The 21202-nt window shown below is 41.0% G+C and overlaps 1 protein-coding gene across 2 annotated transcripts in view; it reads right to left on the bottom strand.

The window, feature by feature from the left end:
* Positions 1-21202, bottom strand: part of HSD17B12 (hydroxysteroid 17-beta dehydrogenase 12) — a 158958-nt gene that overhangs the window by 47268 nt on the left and 90488 nt on the right. For both annotated transcript variants that reach the window (XM_073348046.1, XM_073348047.1), the window contains 2 exons: positions 15521-15585; positions 13919-13963 (listed from right to left, as the gene is read on the bottom strand). In XM_073348046.1, coding sequence (XP_073204147.1) covers positions 13919-13963; positions 15521-15585 — 110 coding nt within the window. The remainder of the gene's footprint in view (positions 1-13918; positions 13964-15520; positions 15586-21202) is intronic.

Genomic DNA, 21202 nt, shown 5'->3' with positions numbered 1-21202 from the left:
CACCACTAACGAGTTGGGCGCTGGGTGTGAGAAAAGAAACTCTGCTCCTTTGGCTGGTACAAAAATCACACCTATCAGCCCTTTTTGGGGTGCGGGCATAAGAGGCCAGAGTGTACCAGACTACCCTAGCTAGTTACATGATGGCCTCATTTACTGGAAGTGCCACCCTATTGGGATCAGAACGTTGCAAAATTTCCAGGAGATGATGCTTAGAATCCTGGTCCTCTCCTTTAGTGGACTCTGGAGGCCATTCACCACTCTGATATTGCCTGTGGTTGTCAGGCAGGGAAGGTGAAGATGGGGAATTGCCCTATCTGATAATGATGATGAAACACCCATCAGTACCTCTGGATCAATCTCCTCTCCCTCATACTCTGTAGAAGAGGTACCGTAGGACTCATGGATGGATCTGGAATGTCTAATGTAGGAATACTATGGGTGCCAGTAGGGCCAATATTAAGGCTTGACTGGTTGAGGGGGAGCTCACAGCATCAGGTCACATGGCAGTCATATCTGTGTGGCACATGGACTCCAGATTTCCTTGAGTCTCTGTCCAAACTCATCTCCTTATGGGGGAGTGAAGAATCATCTGGATCCTCCAACTCCTTCAAAGAAAAGGCCAGTTTCTGCTCGACCAGCACAGCAGTCAGTGGGCAAAAGTTCCTGCCTCTGAACCAAAGAGGGGAACAGGTAGTTTCAAGGTAGATTCATTTGGTGTCAAAATGTCTCGGGACCCCAAAGAAGAAATGACTGAGGATAAGGAAGGGTGAAGATATATGCTGGTGAGGTGTAGGTTTCAGTTAATCCCAAAGTTCTGCGCATTCTAGTAGTCAGTACCAAGGGTATGGTGCATTGGCAGTCATCGTGAACAGCAGGTCTTTATGGAGATACAATTCTATGATTCTAAGCCTGGAATGGACCTTGAGAGGTCATCTAGTTCAGTCCCCTGCACTCATGGCAGGACTAAGTATTATCTTGATGGGTGAGTACCGTTGAAGAGTCTGACAGTGAGCTCTTAGATGGTGTTAGTAGATACTGATCTTTAGGCTTATGAATTGGAGCTGACGTCAGTATTGGCAGATACTTTCTCCTTCATACCTTGCCCTCATGATAGGAGGGTTTAAAGTAGGTCATTAAGTCCTTAGGACCTGCATGTGAGGACTCACCCAACTCGGATGGAGTCAGGGGGGATCCCTCCTTTTTGAAACAGACCTGGAAGGAGATTAGTCCTTATGCTTATGACAGTGGCCCTAACCTTCATGAGAAGCACGGATTGCTGACTCCTTGGGTTTAAGCAGCTCTGGCTTGGCTCCTGAGCTTGTGCTTGGAGTGGCACTGCTCGCTGGTAGAGGCCAATTTACGGTAGAGGGGTCTCCCTGGCTGGGTCCGACTGAGGTCTCATAGCTTTCTCCATAAGATGTTTCCTCAGTCAGAGCTCTTGTGCTTAGTGGGTTCATGGGGCAAACTAGCAGAAAATGCTGAACTTAGCTGAGATACATGCCTCCCCCAGACAATAAAAGCAACATTGGTACTTGTCACTCACAGACAAGGAGTGGGGCTGGGAGAGGTTTTTAAACCCTGGGACTCTTTGCACAGTCTGTCTGCAGGGAGAAATGAAATTGTACTAACTATACTAAGACAAACTCTAACCCCAGGAGGAATATGCACGAAGAAGAATCTTATGTTCAGGCATGTATAATTAACTCTCCCATGCCCCTGTATGTGCAGCATTAGTACAAACAGTAATTCTTTCCTTAATATTAAAATGATCAAGCCTTTCTTATTCATTACTGTTCAGAAGTGAGATGGGGTGACTAAAGAGTCAGATACATTACATAGTGAATGTTACATCACTGCTGGTTAACAGTGATATTACAAATCCAGTCCTGAAAAACATGCAACTGTATCTATTCAGTGCTTAAATTACACAAATTAAGAAACTGTAAAACCAGTGACAGTTACGACACAAGATTAGGGACAGGATACAGGCACCCAGTATGGAAATCAAACAGCAATTCAGTATTAGCAACTGGCTATCTATAGATACCCAGTTGAGGAACAGGGCATTTTGTTTTTAAGAACTTTAAAACCTGCAAAAGATCTAGTATCTATGGATTAGAATGCAGTGGGGACAAGACATCAGATCTTGGAGAAAAGAATGCCAAAAAAGTTACTGATAAAGAGGCAATTGGATACCAAAAATGTGTCATGATTTACAGAAAGCCCTCACCATCCTTGCAGTGTCACCCCTATTGGTGGTTACTGAGAGCACTTGTGATTTTTCAGTTAGATAGTGATTTTTATGAATAAACTGCTGGTTTCCACTGGGATGCCACTACTGCAAGAAAAACTACAGTTCTTGAGAATTCTACTGCTCTTGCCTTCTTCTCTAAATGTTGGTAACTTCAGGCCAAGTGGCCAGGCACTGGCAACTGCCTGTATACAAACTGCTAACACATTAAATGAAACGTTATTCATTTCAGGTAGTATGGACAATTCCCAGTATTTCCATTAAGGAAGTGTTCAGGACAGCCTTCTTGCTGCAGAAAGTTTCCAATTTTTCAAGTTTTATATGTTTTGGTAAAGGAGGGTACACTTATGCCACTAATGACTGCTTCATTGCCTGTGCACTGACAGTTTCTCATGTATTTGGAAATCTCTCAACACTACCATCACTGGGCTTATGTACACACACACACACACTTCCCCAACATCCTGATTCCCTTAGCATTACAATTCATTAGAGGGCATTTATTGTCAAGCCAGTCATCACCTTCTGATGCACAAAAATTGTCACTGCAGATTGGAGTGAATGTAAACACCAATACAGTCTCTTGAAGTACGTAATCAGCATGTCTCTTCTCATACTCTACCACCAATTCAACATTCCACTGTGAAGATACCGAACTTCAGACCCATGCCAATTGATTTTTAAATCCAGGGAAATTGCAGCTCCTACACCAGTTGTTTCAGAAAAAACACACAACTGGAATATGCAACTATGTTAATAAGCAAGTTACCTTTGTTTTATGTTTTAAAATAGGCACTACATTTAATGCTCCTATTCATTAAGAATGGTGCCAGCATGAAGATTAACAACCACTTTAATGACTCTCCAGTGGTTATTCACCAGAAATATCCAGTTCTCCCCCTTAATTATCATTTGAAGTTGTATTTCCTCCCCACTTCAAACCTGGAAGATATATACTTACCATTGACATGGAGCAGTTGTCCAGGAGCATTGCTTAGGAAAGGGCCCTAGTTTGTTCAGGGAAATCATTCTCAACATTTAGAAAACCTTCCACTTAAAATCTAAACAGTAGGGAATGTTAGCGTAAAAGTTAAACTATGGTGCACACAAATGTTAAAATGTACAAGGTTTATGTTGCTGTGGCCATATTGCTTCTAATACTAGAATTCTGCATCTAGAAAGACAAACAGTCATGTTAAATATGGGGAGACTGCTGCTGGGCTAGAACTCATTCTCCTAGCTTTCAAGACAAGTGCTGCTCTGGAATTTAAAGCATTTACCCAGCAATTTACCCAGCAGTAATCAGCAGGATGAAGCTAGAGAACTTGCAAAAGAATTTTAAATTCTCCTACAGTTAAGATAGCTTTTTCTTGGATTTCACATACACAGGTCTGGGACAAAGTTACAATAAGCTAGTAATAATGTAAGTTTCTGAAGAGACTACTGAAATAGTCCCCTGTGGTGTAGGACGTTGTACATCTCCTTTATTTTAAGAGAACAAAGAAAGAAGTGTCTGCCACCAGAATGTAGTTTATGGTTCAAATGCTCTGGAGTGAGATGAAGCAGCAAGACCATTGGGTCGAACCAGAGGAACAGCTTATAGTTTGGGAGCATAATGTAGGAAAATCTCATTCTGTGGGCAAGTTAATGACAGAATAGTAAGGGCAGTGTCATTCAATTCATACAAATCTAAAGAATCATAATGTCAATGGTGTCACCCTCCGTGGTGTGGCGGGGGGAGGGGGGAAGGAGGAGAGAGAGACATGACTCACTGGACCCCATGCTCTCAGCTCCAGGTCCTCCAGTTGGTGGAAATTTGGATAATACAAAGTTGTCAGAAATAGGTCAAATCGAGTATCATTAAAAAGTCCTTTCTCCCACAAACACAACATACTTAGAACAATTATTTAGACAGGTATTTGAGAAAGTGTTTAAAAATTAAAAAAAATTAATATTACTTTAACACAAGGATGCACGGCTTACTTAAGAGACATTGATCTTTGGTCATCCTAGGGAAGTTAGCCTTGAAAACATTTATTCATCAAAGTCATCGTAAGTGTTCTCTCTATGTAGGGCACCAACAGACACATTGTCACACTGATCCTCATGCAAGCTGCACTCACGCATCTCTGTACAAGGCAGGTTGCTGGCCAGACATTTGCAGGGTGATGAGCATCTGGTCTTTGTACACAAACATTTGATTAGCTGAAGGGTTGATTCAGAAGTGCGCGGTATTTCACACAACTGGGGAGATCAGTCTATCCTCCAAAACCCACCCATGCCCGATAAGGAAGGGTAGTTTTGGATGCACTCTATTATCTCACAGCCACTCCATTGCTTGATAATTTGCCCTCTTGCCCACGTATAAATGCACCTCTTATCAGTAGCAATTTTTCTCCATTTATCTGCTTCTTGGGAGACATCCACCAGCACAGCTCTACAAGTGTCATAATGTTTGTCTTCAGATGGTAAACTCAGCATATGAAAGCCTCCCCCTGCATTTTTGACCTCATCAGTGACCATCTCATCTTCAGAGCAAGAAGAGCCTTCAGAGACTGAATCAAATGCATTCCAGTAAAATAAATTGGTCTTTCTACAGGCAACCTTCCAGTAGCATCACATCCTGAAAGGGCGTGGAAATCCAGCAGTGGGGTGGCTTTTAATAGTCCGAGTGTTAGGAACACACCTCTGAGGGATATACAGAGATTCTGTCAAGCCTGCTCATGGGAACTATGAAGAAACTCCACTGAGCAGTGCAAGACAACAGCTTCATTATAGCATGCAACAACAAAATTTTCAGAGCATTTCTTTGCATGCTGGAGCATTTTTCCTGTGAGGTATGAAGTTAACTCATCTTTTGTGCGAGTATAAGACAACAGCTTCTTCATTGTGACATTGGAGCTGTCTGAGGAGTCAATGATTTTGTACTGGACAATACTAGTACAATGCTATACCATGGAATCTCTTCTTTCTGTTAATATTTTTACCTGAGTCTTCTGCATATGTATCAATCCTCAGGTGGACTTTGTCATCAGTCCACCAATTTCTCTGTAGCCTCATAATGAAGTTTTCAGCCAAATCTCGGCAGGTATTAATAGTTTCTGGTTTGTTGAGAGCTTGTATCTCAGCCATACCAGCTATGATTGCTACTCAAAAGGCATCTGTGGCATAAGGTACCAGTCACATTGTCCACTAGGTCCTGGCTTAGGAAGACCACACAAGATGCTTTTTACCTGGTACATATGCATTGTTCCATCGCATTCAAACATCAATTGTGGTACCATGGAGAACTCGTATTTTCTCCCAAAGTCTCTCTCAGAGCAATATCATGCAGAGATCTGGACAATGACCAGGAGACACACAAACAATGATCTGCCTGCAGTTAGCTCTGTAACAGCACCTGCCACCATGTACTTTGACTTTATTCTTTTGCATTTGAGAACAGCTTTAGTCTGTTCTTCTTGACTGGAGCCCATAGATGGATTATGCCTTGGATAATTCTTTGGGGTTTGAAGACTCCATATGAGTCATGACCCAAAGTATCCATTTGACTGACATCTTTAGCTATCTCATCACTGAAGACTGCTTTCATAATGATATTAACGAGCCCTGGTTCATCATATACAAATGGATTGTCAGTGCACGTAAACTCATTCTCTATCTTTAAAATTGCTCCTACTTGGCATTTATCACCACCTAATGAAACTAGATAATGCTTGGTTATTTCCAGGCAAGTCATCCCAGCCATGATTAATATTTCATTCAAAATTCAATGGAGTTTTGGGGTTGTCAGGAAAACCCAGGAAAGAGCATTTGGATGCTGTGTTATGTCCACCAACCTCCCTCCCCAATGCCAATGACTTTCATTGCTCTGTTTTCATGTTCTAGGGCTTCATCTAAACCAAATGCACAGCAGAGACTTGTGACCTTTCAAAACCCAATTTCCTTTTGGAAATTTCTCCCATACGTCAGGATCAAACTTTCCTATGCCTCTTATTTCAGTGAGGTACCAGACAGTCACTGTAAAATAGTTTGTGAAATACCTTTTTTTTTTGCTTCCAATGCGGCAAGATGCAAATTCCAATTAGCAGTCCTGACAAATCAAATAAAGAACAGCAAAGACTCAACCATCTTCACGCACCATCCCAAAAAGTTTGCTTTGTCACTGATTCAACCTCACTGAATTGCTTGATCCATTCTGGGATATTCATAGAATCATAGAAGATTAGGGTTGGAAGAGACCTCAGGAGGTCATCTACTCCAACCCCCTGCTCAAAGCAGGATCAACGCCAACTAAATCATTCCAGCCAGGGCTTTGTCAAGCCTGGCCTTAAAAACCTCTGTGGATGGAGATTCCACCACCTCCCTAGGTAATCTATTCCAGGGCTTCACCACCCTCCTAGTGAAACAGTTTTTACTAATATCCAACCTAGACCTACCCCACTGCAACTTGAAAACATTGCTCCTTGTTCTGTCATCTGCCACCACTGAGAAGAGCCTAGCTCCATCCTCTTCGGAACCTCTTGGAAACCTCCCTTCAGATAGTTGAAGGATGCTATCAAATCCCCCCTCACTCTTCTCTTCTGCAGATTAAATAAGCCCAGTTCCCTCAGCCTCTCATAAATCATGTGCCCCAGCCCCCGAATCATTTTTGTTGCCCTCTGCTGGATCACTCCAATTTGTCCACATCCTTTCTATAGTGGGGGGCCCAAACTGGATGCAATACTCCAGATGTAGCCTCACCAGTGCCAAATAGAGCAGAATAATCACTTCCTTGATCTGCTAGCAATGCTTCTACTAATGCAGCCCAATATGCCATTTGCCTTCTTGGCGACAAGGGCACAATGTTAACTCATATCCAGCTTCTTGTCCACTGCAATCCCCAGGTCCTTTTCTGTAGAGCTGCCACTTAGCCAGTCGGCCCCCAGCCTGTAGCAACGCATGGGATTCTTCCGTCCTAAGTGCTCTGCACTCTGCGCTTGTCCTTGTTGAACCTCAGAGTTCTTTTGGCCCAATCCTTCAATTTGTCTAGGTCACTCTGGACCCTATCTCTACCCTCCAGCATATCTACCTCTCCCCCCAGCTTAGTGTAATCCACAAATTTACTGAGGGTGCAGACCATCCCATCATCCAGATCATTAATGACAATGTTGAACAAAACCAGCCCCAGAACCGACCCCTGGGGCACTCTGCTTGATACCGGCTGCCAACTAGACATCAAGCCGTTAATCACTACCCATTGAGCCCAACATGCTAGACAACTTTCTATCCATCTTATCATTCATCCAATCCATACTACTTTAACTTGCTAGCAAGAATACTGTGGGAGACCATATCAAAAGCTTTGCTAAAGTCAATGTATATCATGTCCACCGCTTTCCCCATATCCGCAGAGCCAGTTATCTCATCACAGAAGGCAATCAGATTGGTCAGGCATGACTTGCCCCTGGTGAATCCATGTTGACTGTTCCTGATCACCTTCCTCACCTCCAAGTGCTTCAAAATGGATTCCTTGAGGACCTGCTCCATGATTTTTCCAGGAACTGAGGTGAGGCTGACCTGTCTGTAATTCCCCGGATTCTCCTTTTTCCCTTTTTAAAAGATGGGCACTATATTTGCCTTTTTCCAATTGTCTGGTACCTCCCCCAATCGCCACAAGTTTTCAAAGATGATGGCCAATGGCTCTGCAATCACTTCAGCCAACTCCCTCAGCACCCTCGGATGCACTGTATCTGGCCCCATGGACTTGTGCATGTCCAGCTTTCCATATTGCAGCTCTCCATCATGTGCAATAGGTCACAGAGCGGAATGCATGCTGGATGTGTGGAACTGGTCTTGCACATCCTGTGATTTCTGGGAAATGTCTTCAAACATGTCAGTATGCTTTTCAAAGACGACATGTAATTACATTATGTAACGTATGTTATGTAACTATGCACACACCATTTGCAGATGGATTCCAGGAATTTCTTGCTGGATGTTGATGTCTTAACCATTCCTCATGACAACTCTTTGGACAGAATAAACAAAGCTGATCATCAGTACCACTGAACTGCTTCCTTTTTGCCGATTATGGCAAATAACTTGAAGCATTTCTTCCATTTATAATAATCTGTAACAGTAAAAAATTAGTTAGATATCTTGTTCTGAGCATTAACTGATAACAGTACAGTCCGTCAAGGGTCACAATTTAACTTTGTGAGGGCTGCATGTTTGACATGCCTGTGTTAAAGTACAATTAAACAAAGCCGATTTTTAAAAAAATTCTTATGTATCTACATAATTGTTCAAGAGTTGTCATGTTTGGTACCTTGTGTTCGTAAGAGAAAAGGTTTTGAATGATACCCAACTTGACCCTTTCTGACAACACTGTATCATCAAAATTTCCACCAACCAGAGGACCTAGAGCTGGAAGCTAGGGTATGGAGGAGGGGGAAGAAAAGGGAAGTGGGGGGAGTGAGTCTCCTTTGCTGTGCCACACAGGGGCACACCACTGAAATTATGATTCTACAGATTTTTACCAATCAAATTACACCTTCCTTACCCTTTTATCATTAGTTTGCCCATGAAATTACACACTCTCCCAGACTGTAACTGTCCATACACAATCCATACAAGAGACTATAATATGTAAACTATTAGCACAGTGTTTCTCTATGACTGGTCCGTGGAACAGCACTGGTCCCCGAGATCTCCCTGACACAGTTGAGAAAGGCAGCAAGCCAGTCCTGGGTATCAAAAAAGTTGAAAAACACTGGGACAGTGTCTAGGGCCCTTCTACATGTGGACAACTCCCTTTAAAATGGGATGGGAATTATATCCATGCTTCACGAGAATGAACTTTTACAAGCAATTCAGTGAAATTTGTCTAAAATGAAAGCTTTTTAAATGGGGGATTTTATATGCAAAAATTATTCGATAATTCTCCTATTCCAGGCTGGACAAAACTGGCCTATCAGATCTGTGAAAACTGTCACCAATTCAAGTATAAGGAAAGGTCTGAAACCCAGACACAGAGACAGTGCATATGAAGGCAGACACTATGACTGAATCACATCATGTTGCAAGCCTCTTCCATTCAAGTTATTTGTCTTTTGAGCAAAATTTGTTTCTAGGGTCTAGCAGGACAAAAGTTTCCCCATTCAAGATCTCAAACTTTTTGAGGGTGAGCTGAAAGGGGAAAGAACCCAGGCTGACCCGAGAAAGATGTTTCGATCCGATGTGACCAGATGGAACGAGATTGCTCAACTGATGAGATGTACTGTTCCACTCCCAAAAAATCAGTGAGACTCATTTTTGTCACTACCCCACAGAGCTATCAAAAGTCATGGAACTACAGACTCTCCTAAGTTTGGACAGAATATCTGCAGCTGAAAGGAGGTCTTAAATACTTCCTTCAACACGGACTGAAAACATCTCTCTGCTACTGCTACCCTTCTCTCCTGGTCTGTTTCCTGTGTTTAAAGTTCTAATTTAGCAAAGTGCTTCATAGCCATCTCTGGTTTCTCCCTCTCCACAATTTAAATAGTTGATTCCCCACTTCCTAATGCATGTATAATATTTGCCCATGAGTGTTCTATCTAGGGAGTATCTTCTGCACTGTATTTACTCTCCCCCTTTTTGGTGTTTACAACTTTAAATATTTGTTTACTTACAAATATCAGTAATAAATGTCATACATTAATAATCCTAGCCAAGATATTACATATATAGCTCTTGATCTTTCCTCATAAGTTAATTGCTCTGGCATCTGATCTTTTTGTTGGTCTCCTCTGGATTGCGTTCAATTTATCAACATCTTTCTCGAAACATGGTGCACCCAACCAAATGCAATTTCCTAAATATGGTCCCACCAGAGCCAAAGAAGGACCATCACTTCTTCTCTGTGACATAATGTTACACACATTCACAGGCATGCAGTCTTTGGCTGCCCTGGGCTATTTTAAACATGAATTTACAACATGATGGGGATGTCATTCTTGTTCCACAGGTTTCTCACTCCTGTGGAGTATCTGTATTTTGGATTATTTTCTGCCTATGTTTCTATTCTCTCTAATTCTGTTTTATAACATTTTCCTGTCCTAACTTTTATTCAGAATTTCTAATATTATCTGCTCTCTTTCCGCTCTTCACTAAGGTGTTACAAGTATAGTCTTAATGCCAACAGACACCTTCTTCCCAGCTTGACACATTGATACCTATACATTTTAAAATATTACAGTAAAATTTTAAGTGAGCTACATGCTTTCCAAACAAAGCAAGATAATATTCCCTTTGGGGAAAGGATGCTATCTATTTTCTTTCCACCACTGATTTTTAAGATTGTATTGCATGGAGACGCAGAGTTGGACTGGAAGAGAGGAACAGCTAATTTCTCATCCTAGATCTGAACTGACTCCTTCTGTGGCCTTGACCAGTCTAACTCAGTCTCGTTGCTAAAATGGGTATAATTAATTCCCTGAATACTCCTTTAAATAAGTTAAATGTTAACCCTTTGAAGATGGAAAGAACTACTGAAGTGCTAAGTTATTTCCAGCTGACACCTTTGAGCAGGTGGTTGGACTAGATGACCTCCTGAGGTCCCTTCCAACCCTGATATTCTATGATTCTATGACAGCCTTAAGATCCATCAAGTTAAAGCTAACTGGTACCCCACACACATTAATGTAAGGGAAAATGTAAAGACTACTTTGGTGTGAGTTTTATACCACTCTCTTCTTAATACAGATATAGGGTATGTCGAGGGAAGCAGAGAACTAGTCTTTACCATTAATAGTAATAAAATTTAGATCTTCCATAGCACTTATCTACACATCTCAAAACACTCTACAAAAGGAGGGGTAAGTGTCATCCACATTTTATAGACCAGGAAAGTGAAGTTTAAAAAGGTAAAATGATTTATCTGATGTCTCACACCAGGTCAGAGGCAGGGCTTTACAGTAAGAGAAAATATTAATTATTTGCAGAAAACAGCTGCTAAAATACATGAAAATGTGAACTGCTGAACAAACTACAGCAGTCCCCAAGTCTTCAATCACTGAATAGTAGGCTCCCCCTTCTGGTGGAGTGAGGATGTCACACATCAGGAGAAACTGAAGTCATCCTGCACCTTACCGCTGATACATTTTAGCTCTAGCTGAGAGGTCACCAGATACTTTACACAAAGTTTTACACACAAGTGTTGTAGGCATTAATTCTGTATATTAGCTCAGCTGAGTGACCTTTGTTGAAAATCTTTCCTAGATAAACCTGTTGATCAGAATCTGGCTTCTCCCAAATAGAAATCTTGTAGGAGAGCAACAAGTCACTGTGATCCAGCCCATCTGACAGAAGAATGGTGGTGCTTGCCGGGGACGAAGATGTGCAAAACCACAGGTACAACAACAGTCAGGCTAGTGGGAAGAGGCAGTTGCTGGAGTAACAACAACTATGGTAAATTAAGGTTTCAGAGTAACAGCCGTGTTAGTCTGTATTAGCAAAAAGAAAAGGAGTACTTGAGGCATCTGATGAAGTAGCTGTAGCTCACGAAAGCTCATGCTGAAATAAATTGGTTAGTCTCTAAGGTGCCACAAGTACTCCTTTTCTTTATGGTAAATTAAGCAACTTCAAGTTTTGGAACAAATAGTACCCAGCTTCCAAGTAACATATAAATTCCAAAACAGTAAAGAGTTAACAGTAGCAAGTGGACCACAATCTACTCCCTAATATATCCTTTTTTCTTTCTCTCTTTTTTTTCTTTTTTTTTTAAACTGAAGCATTGTAGTGAAGGGAATTCTTACAGCAGTATTGTTTTGTTCTTTTCCGGCTTCTGTATCTTTTTGGATAGAAATCAGACAACTTCAGACTAAGCTTCTTGGCAGCACGTTAGATGAACTTCGATGTGTTAAAAGAAAACCAAAACTCTCATCTACACGGGTAAATCCTATCCATGCAACCACAACTCCAGCTAAATTCACCCAATGTTTTGGTTTCAACAGGAGACAAAAAGTTAACCCTTAGCTGTCAGAAGAGTTGCAAGTTTTCTTCCATCCTATATACATAAAAGCAAATAGGAGTTAGGGGCATAGCTACACTTGCAGATGTAGAGCACTTTGAGTTAAACCAGCTTTCGTAGAGCGCAGTAGGCAAAGCGCTGCAGTCTGTCCACACTGACAGCTTCAAGCACACCGGCGTGGCCACATTTGCTGCACTTGCAGCAGCATTAGGTGCAGTGCATTATGGGCAGCTAACCCAGCATGCAAGTGACTGCAATGTGCTTTTCAAATGGAGGCAAGGGGGGTGGAGTGTGACAGGGAGTGTGTTGTGTTTATGTGAGGGGAGAGAGTGGGTTTTTGGGGGGCTGAGAGCATGTCAGCATGCTGTCTTGTAAGTTCAGACAGCAGCAGACCCCCCTTCCCCCGCCCCACCTCTCTCCCTCTCACACACAGCATTCCACACTAATGGTTGCTTTATCTCGGAGCAGATAAGCAGCTGGCTGTCAGAAATGGAGCTTTCAATGGGCATTTCCGCATTCCTACAGTGATTCCAAAACAACGACAAGAGTGGCCACTTGACTTAAGGGGATTATGGGACGTTTTTGGAGGCTGATCAGAGCTCAGCAATGCCACAGCTCGTCCACACTGGTGCTGTGGTGCTCCAGCGGGAGCGCAGCCAATGTTATTTCACTCGCCGAGGTGGAGTACCAGGACCACTGTAGCCACGGAGTCAGAGCGCTCTACATGCCTTGCCAGTGTGGACAGGTAGTGAGCTAGCGCAGCTCGGGCTCCTTTGTTGTGCTGTAACTTGCAAGTGTAGCCAAACCCTTAGTGGTGAGTAGTAACATACATTTCTTCCAGCATACTTCCTCAACTTACCAACATGGATTTCCGAAGCAATAGAGAAGCTGGTATCATTTCCATCTCCTATTAAAAGTCTGATATATTTAGTATACCTGGGTAAAGAATAAAGTCACATCCTCTTCCCCTGCTCACTGTGCCACACCACAGACTTGGTTTTAACAAACAAGAAAACACTGATGCTGTTGAATTTAAGGCTGAAATCAGACTCCTTTCTTCCAAAATTTTAAAAAAAGTAACTGAACACACCAAAAAGTTTCAAGATACTATTGAAGGGGAGAGAAATAATTTCAAAAATAGCATTCTAAAAGTTAAAACAGACTACTTGTACAATAACCCACAACAGCAAGTAGTTTCCTACTTGTTTTTTTCATCTCACACAGCGAATACAATATTTAACTGTTGTGCCATAAGTGCACATGGTACCTTATTTAAAAAAAAAAAAAAAAATGAAGGACTTCTCTGCCCAGAGAAGCTTACAGTCTAGGACAGCAAGGGATGAGAGATAAGTGCAGGGACATGAGAAAGACAGGATTATGAATGTGAAAGATCATGAGGTTTTGTTTTAAGTACACATCGTAGTCTTTTATAGCAACTTTTGTGTATCATTTATATTAAGTTGTCTTCTATGCAACATAATTGGAGAACAGTCTGGTGAGCAGGTAGGAGAGTGCAAACTAAACGTAGCAATCCTTGAGATTAAAAGGAGGAGAGAAACTGCATTGCTCAAAGGAAGTGAAAGCAATTTACTTATAGCAGGTGAATCAAAGTTGTTTATTGTTTTAGAATACTTAAGAGTTTTAAGTGCAAATATCAGTGAGAGGGCACTTACCTTGCAAACAGACATGATGTTAATGTTTATCATTTTATTGATTGTCTGCAGGAAAAAACAGATTTATAGAAAAGATTTATTTTGATAACTATTAACAAACTGTCCAGGGCTCAAAATGTCATAATTTAAAAAAGCCACATGCACTATAGCAAAAACTATCTCCAGCAGGAAATCTAGCAACCTCCCTACCCCTGATCTCTGTCAGAATCAGGTGTGCACCCAGATTGACACGGGTGTAGGCTGTCAGTCACTTAGATATTGAAAGATATCTAACCACAAACATGCAGGCATTATATTTAGCTGTATATACATTAAGTCTGCTTAATTACCTATGTAATGTAGAGTGAGCACCTGATTTAAATTAAAAAGGTAAGTGGGATCATTTGGGATTCTGGACTGTGAACTAACATTTATCCTCATTTCAGATTGTGTGCTCTGAAGACTACTTTCCTGTAGTCGATACCTATTCACACCTGCTTCAATTGAATAGGATAGGAAAAATTATGGTTAAGAAAATCTGCAATTGCTTCCAGTGTTAAAGAAACAACTTGAAAGAATAAAAAATGAGTGGACTGGTACCTCAGCTATTTTACTGGATGATTTTTACCAGTTTAGGAATCCTACTAATGTGAACTGAGCATACATATCATGGTTGCAAAACACTTCCTTATACTATTACATACTTATAAACTCTCCGGCTGTGTAAATTCTGGCTTCCTTGACATGCTGACCACTGAACAACATTAAATCACGATTGCTTTTAATATATTACAGACTTTTAAATGGCTATCATTTGCCTATATATTGCTTAGTGTATTAATTCACTTACTGACAACTTTTTTTAGTCATTAGATGAAGATACATTACAGCACTTTCAACAAACTTAAGATTTTCAAGCTTATTTAACGGTGACCCCAAAAGAATGAATACATCCATTAACCTGTTTGAGTTATCAGACCATGAGAATGGGACAAAGGATGGACACATTTCTAAAAAATGTGTACATTTTGAAGCATGAAACTTTGCATTTCAGTTTTGTTTATCTTGTTCAAATTTAGTATGTATTTAGTACTCACTAAAGTATGAACCCTGGCAATTTGAAAAACAATCTTTAAAGCTGTTATAAAAACTGTCAAGTCCACACAAGTATAACATCTGCAAATATTCTGTATTTTTTCACATGGATCACTCGCTTTCACTGTCTTCACTTTTTTTTTGTACTCTTTTTACTTGGTTTTTAAAAAATGGAGTAAAATTCAGTTGAGATTATACCCAATAGCCATGAAATTCAGATATGGATCCCATAGCAACTGTAGCTCAGTTACATCTTTTACACGTAATTTCAAATGGATACATGCAATTTTTTTGTTCTGGAAGAACAAAAAATATGCAAGTATCTAAAAAAGGCTAAGCTTCTATCATCTCTTTGCATTTCCCAATCTTGTGTGTGTAAGTAAGCCTGTTAGCCTTAATGTATTACTTACAATTACATCCAGGCTACCCCATTCAACAAGCATTCCATCCTGCTCAGAAATCTAAGACAAGTTTACTATTAAGGTAAGAAAACTGCAGAAGAGTTAAGTTAAACATAGAATCACTTACATTATCCAGGTCTGGAACATCAAGAAAATATTCAGGGTAAGTGTATGAAATCCCCACATTGTTGACTGAAACAAAAATCAACAAGTTTTACTTGTTTCTGCTGACTGTCATTCCAATTCTGAAGCTTTGAAGACTTGCAATAAGCAGTCTCATTTCAGAGTTAACAATGCCACATTCAGATGTTTTATAACTGTGCCTTTATGGCGTGCCATATTTCCTAAAGCATGCACACACTCACATGTACTCGTGGACAGTGCGAGGGTGAACACATAAGACACTTAAATATAATTTTTGGAATTCTTTTTGACCATATAAATTGTAATTGTCATCTTCCACATGTCCTACCGGATTTCTGCTAAGCTTTATAGTACAACACAGGAAACATTCCTGTAAGTGAGGTGGTTATTTCCAATATATAGCTTTCCCCTTTTGAAATGTGCAGCATGCATGGTTTAGACCATGTTGCATCTCTAATAAGTGAGCCTCAACATGCTATGCGCAAGACAGTTTGCGTTGGCATGGACCACATGAACCAGAAACTGAGGCAAGCGCTCACTCTATGGCCACTAAATCCACAGTCAAATGCCCTCTCTCTTCACATAATGTTAGTTTGGAAAGATCATCTGCCTTCACATGTTGAGCCTTCCACTCCCAAGTTACAATCACTCTCCAGTGTTTTAATGCTGTTTAAGGTTAATTTATTGGGATCAGAAGCAGGTAAGCAAACTTCATGTTTAAATACAAGCTAATCATTATAATTCTCACTCAATTTCTATTTTTAAGTACAGGGAGGAGAGAAGCAGCCCTTGAACTAGTCCATTAGAGTGCATGAAGAGAAGGAACAGCTGGTAACCCAGCACCCACTATAAGGAATGCAGTACAAACACTTAGGCAAACTCACGACTAACTGTAGAAGACACCGTTATTCTTTACTTTTTAAAATGTTGTTAAAAGAATATTCCCAATTATTTTTAACTTGCATTTGAATCCTTCTCATCCCCCAGACTCTTCTCCTGGACAGAACTGTACCAAGTGTACAGAGGTACAATTGTGTAACTCACCTGAATTAAATGAAAAGTCAAGGGACACATCCCAATCCCTGGCAACATCCTACGTGACAACGGTTTACAGTTTGTGAAAGAGTAAATGTGCCAGACAGTTTCCCCACTGCCTTGAGAAGGGGCCTACTTCTCTCCCCACCCCAAATATTTGCAACAAGCTCTCCAGACTACAAGTTATTTATAGGCCATCACCGTGGTTTTGCTCCATCTTGTAATTTCTGTGAAAAAACTGCACACACATGCAAGCACACACACACAGTATAGCAGAAGGGAGTCCTAGAAAGTGAAATACACTAAATGGCCAAATTAACACCACTCCTAAATCGGCAATTGCTGTGTCAGGACAGTAGATGGCAGCAGTAACCAACATGCAATCTGAGAGCTCATTGATGGCACTCTGTCAAAGAGCTTCAATATCTTGTGGGGCGGGGGAGAGCACGAATAGGAGTGCAGGAGAAATCTCATTAATGACAATCTTAGTACATTAAGCAGTGCATGTTTTTGACAAATCTTATCTGCTTTTTGAAAGGGTTTGTGTTTTGCTTTCTCTGTCTAGTCAAAGGCTCATTATATGTGGATTCACCATAGCAAACTGTTCCACAAGTTATTTTCACACTCTTCAGATCTGTGAAATCTCCCCCCACCAGCAGCATTTAAAATTAACTGACAATCTGTTAATTGTTTAAACCTAATTTTTTAATGCAGTACTTCAGACTTGTTCTCAGAGGGCTAGTCTACACTGGCAGTACTAAAGCACTCTAAAAAAACCCACCTCCACGAAGGGTGTAGCTCCCAGCGCTGGTGCACTGTCTACACTGGTGCTTTACAGCGCTGAAACTTGCTGCGTTCAGGAGGGTGTTTTTCCACACCCCTGAGCAAGAAATTTGCAGCGCTGTAAATTGCCAGTGTAGACAAGCCCAGATATGAAGCCAATATTCATACTCTAGTAATCTAAACACTAACAAATCATAGAAAACTTCTAACCCCACTCAAACAGTGCTGCTTCTGTCCTTTATATTCTCAATTTCAACTTCACTATGAAAGACAGTAGCATGAAAACAATCTTTGTTTCATACATATTTAGTTGCTGTTGACCTCACTGAACAAGTCTACAGTTCAGTGTAAACCCAGGGTTCAAACTCAGGCTCAAGCCTAAACCCCATTCCATCTACACACAAATCGTGCTAACCCAGCGCTTGGACTCAGGATCCCAAAGCCCCACGGAGGTGGAGGGCCTGAGCCTGAGTCAAACCACAACTTAGAGTTCAAGCTCTATTGCTTTGCAGTGTAAATGCATCCCCACTGGAATCCTGGCAGACTCCCAAGGCACAAGTATCCCACACTTACACACACACCAACTTTCTTTTTCCTCTGGACAAACGTTTTCCCACACTGCAACATGAACAAAGGGCTAGAGTGTCCACATTTTGGTAGGGCACAAAGTCTGGGATATGGGTGGCTTGACTTGGGCATGCATAATGCAGTGTAGACACTGGCAGCCCAGGGTGGGACCGAGGGTTCAATAATGCCTAACCTAGGGTTACAAATGAGTGTAGGAACTCAAGCCCGCTAGGTTAACACACCTAGAGTCTGCTAACTTGAATTCCACTAACTTTTTGGCTCACATTTCAGCGTAGACATACTCACTGAAGTTAATCTATAGACACACCATAGTCAGTTGCTACGGACTCAATATTTTTCATTTCTATAGTGCCTTCAACCCCATAGGATCCTAAAGCACTGTACTATTAATATATTAACAGCACTGTTGAAATGCATTCTCCTTTGCAGGTGAAGGGAAACTTTCCGGCCAATGCCACTGAGGCAAACGTTTTATGAGAAGTGTCATGGGATCTTTGTCTCAGTTGCAAAAGGTTGCATTTTAAGATAGTCTGAAAAATCATTTCAATATCAAGGATATTAAAAATATGTGGAGGAAACTACAGACAGAAGATTACTTATAAGCAGAGGTTATTAAACTTCATTCCGAGACTGTCAAGTACACCTCTCCTATTCGAGATTTCTGAACCCCTTTACAGCAACTACTTACCCATGTAAATTTCTTTACAAGAATCCTAAAAATATATTAGCTAGAAATGAGGAGAAATAAACATCCTGCAGACCATTAACAAGTGCTCTGCACATTCCTAATATGTGTACATTGCAGTAAAACCCCTGTTGCTGGCCCATGTCAGCTGACTCAGACTCACAAGGCTCAGACTGTGGGGCTATAAAACTGCAGTGTAGACATCTGGGCTTGGGCTGGTGCCCAGGCACTAGGACCCTGCGATGGGGGAGGGTCCCAGAGCCCAGACTTCAGTGCAAGTGTCTACACTGCAATTTTATAGCCCCACAGCCTGAGCCCAAGTCAGCTGATCGGGGCCAGCCATGGGTATTTTGCTGCAGTGTAGACATACCCTCAGAGGCATAGAAGTTTTAACAAGCAGTGTCAGTATTAGCATGGGTGCGGGATACATTTTTTGGCCACCTGTCATCCTAAATATAACAAATTTTTCACCAGTCATCCACCTTTTTATGGGTAGGGCACAACTCAAGATAGTGTGAAGAGTTAGGGACACGGTTTTTCAGGATTTTCTGAAAATTTAACTCATAAGTAAGTGTGTGTTAGAGAGATATTTAAATTTCCACATCTTCCCCCCACTCAACCTTTCACTGCAGAATGGAACTCAACACTGTACTCTTTTCAATTTTAGCAATCCATTTCCATGGCTATTTGCAAGGGAAAAACTAGAAACAGACTTTACAAATGCAATTCTCCTTCATGGAGCCCAAAGCCTGGCTCTGCTAGCAAAAAGGATGGTCAGGAATTCATCTGTTGAAATGTATGCAAGCAAAACTAGTTCTAAATTGATGGTTATTTTATAAAGATTGAGCATCGCAAATCACTTGATAGAGCTAACACTTAATTTTGGGCATCTCATGTACAGAGTGCCACCTCATCCACAGGAATGTTCATGGGCATCAACACAGAACTTGAGGAATTTTCCTGACTTGTCTGCCTGGTCCATTTTTGTGAGCAGGAAATAGAGGGAAGTTTACAAGAAACCTAGTCAGTAATGCCCTTGGCTTTGCATTCACCTGCTCCACACTCAGTTCAGTACTGGGCTTGGTGGTGGCAGGAGTGCAGCCCTTATCATTGGTGGCTCTCATTAAGTTTTGTAGCCATCTTAAAATTAACTAAAATTTTGTTTAAAATAAAACTGAAACCAGATGGAAAGTGATAGAACATTGTGTATTTACCTAAAAAGTTGAGTCTGCTGACCTGGACAGTGTCCCAAGTTTGTCAGACTTCATTTAAGAAGCCTATTACTTAAAGTGGTGCAAGGAAAATCTCTCATCTCTACCTATTTAACATATTGCTGCAGTTAGCACATGTTCAAAGTCACTGACAATGCTGTTTTGAACACACAGCAAAACATTATGCAAACTCTAGCCTTTGCATGTGGGTGAGAAGTAACTTCCAAATAAAAAGGAGTTTACAAGGATTTTAATCTGTAAATACTTTAGTACTAACTTGTGCTATGACTTTGCAATCACAGTGGTCCTGATTCTGCCCAGTGTAGATGCAGACTATTGTGTGTATATAAGTGAAAGGTTAAAAGTAATCAGGACACAGTGCAAGGAACCCTATCCTGCAATAGTGAGTACTGAGCTGCCACTAAGTTACTCCTTCATATCAGCCCAAGTGAGGCCCCAAAGAAGAATGTGCACTATGTAGCTAAGTACCTTATTAGCATGGTTAAGGGTCTCACTTAAACCCATATCTGCTCAGACACTCACATGGACAGCATGTATTGGCAGAAGATTGAACATAGATCTTGCACAGCAATTAATGCCACAGAAGTCTACAATGCCGCCTTTCATCCTTAAAACAAACTTGATTTTCTGGCAATCAACAAAATACTGCCTTTATGGATTAGCCATAATCTGAACCGTAAATTTTGCCAGTTTTAAAGAGAGACAATGGGTTATCACATTATCTGGAAAAAATATGAATTGCCCTGGTAGGTGCTGGTGCCCTCTAAAAGAGAACACACGTTACAACTGCCAACAGTTTAAGCAGCTCAAGAACCTTGGAACATTTGCAATGGATACCACAGAGCTAGCACAGACCGCCCCAATTTGAGGGTACAGAAATCCAGGATTACCTACACCTAAGAAATATTATTGATTTTTTTCTTAAATGCAAAACTATTCCATATGTATTGGTTCTGGTTTAGGAAGAAACTTGGTCTTATAGATCAAGTAGGGGAGCAGAAGTCAGAACTCCTTTATTCTAATCTCAGCTGCAATTGTACCCTAAAACACTCTGGAAATTTTGTATACATTCTTATTTACCTCACATGGGTGTTGTAAAACAGTGTTATCTTTTAGAGAGCTTCAGATGACAGATTTGCAAAATCTCAAGCCGTTGTTTACCATTACAGGTTCTCATCCTCATAATGGAGAACTGTAGAAACGCAGTGTGAGAAAAGTGTGTAGGAATATATACACACAGGAAAATGCACTACTAACATAAAATTTTAAGAAAATTCCTTTACTGAATTGTCTGAATCTAAAGTATGTCTTCTTATCTTGAGGAAACTCTACAGGTTCTTGA

The sequence above is a fragment of the Lepidochelys kempii genome, chromosome 6, assembly GCF_965140265.1.
Source record: "Lepidochelys kempii isolate rLepKem1 chromosome 6, rLepKem1.hap2, whole genome shotgun sequence".
Taxonomy (NCBI): Eukaryota; Metazoa; Chordata; order Testudines; family Cheloniidae; genus Lepidochelys; species Lepidochelys kempii.
This window is presented reverse-complemented; position numbering and strand designations above follow the sequence as displayed.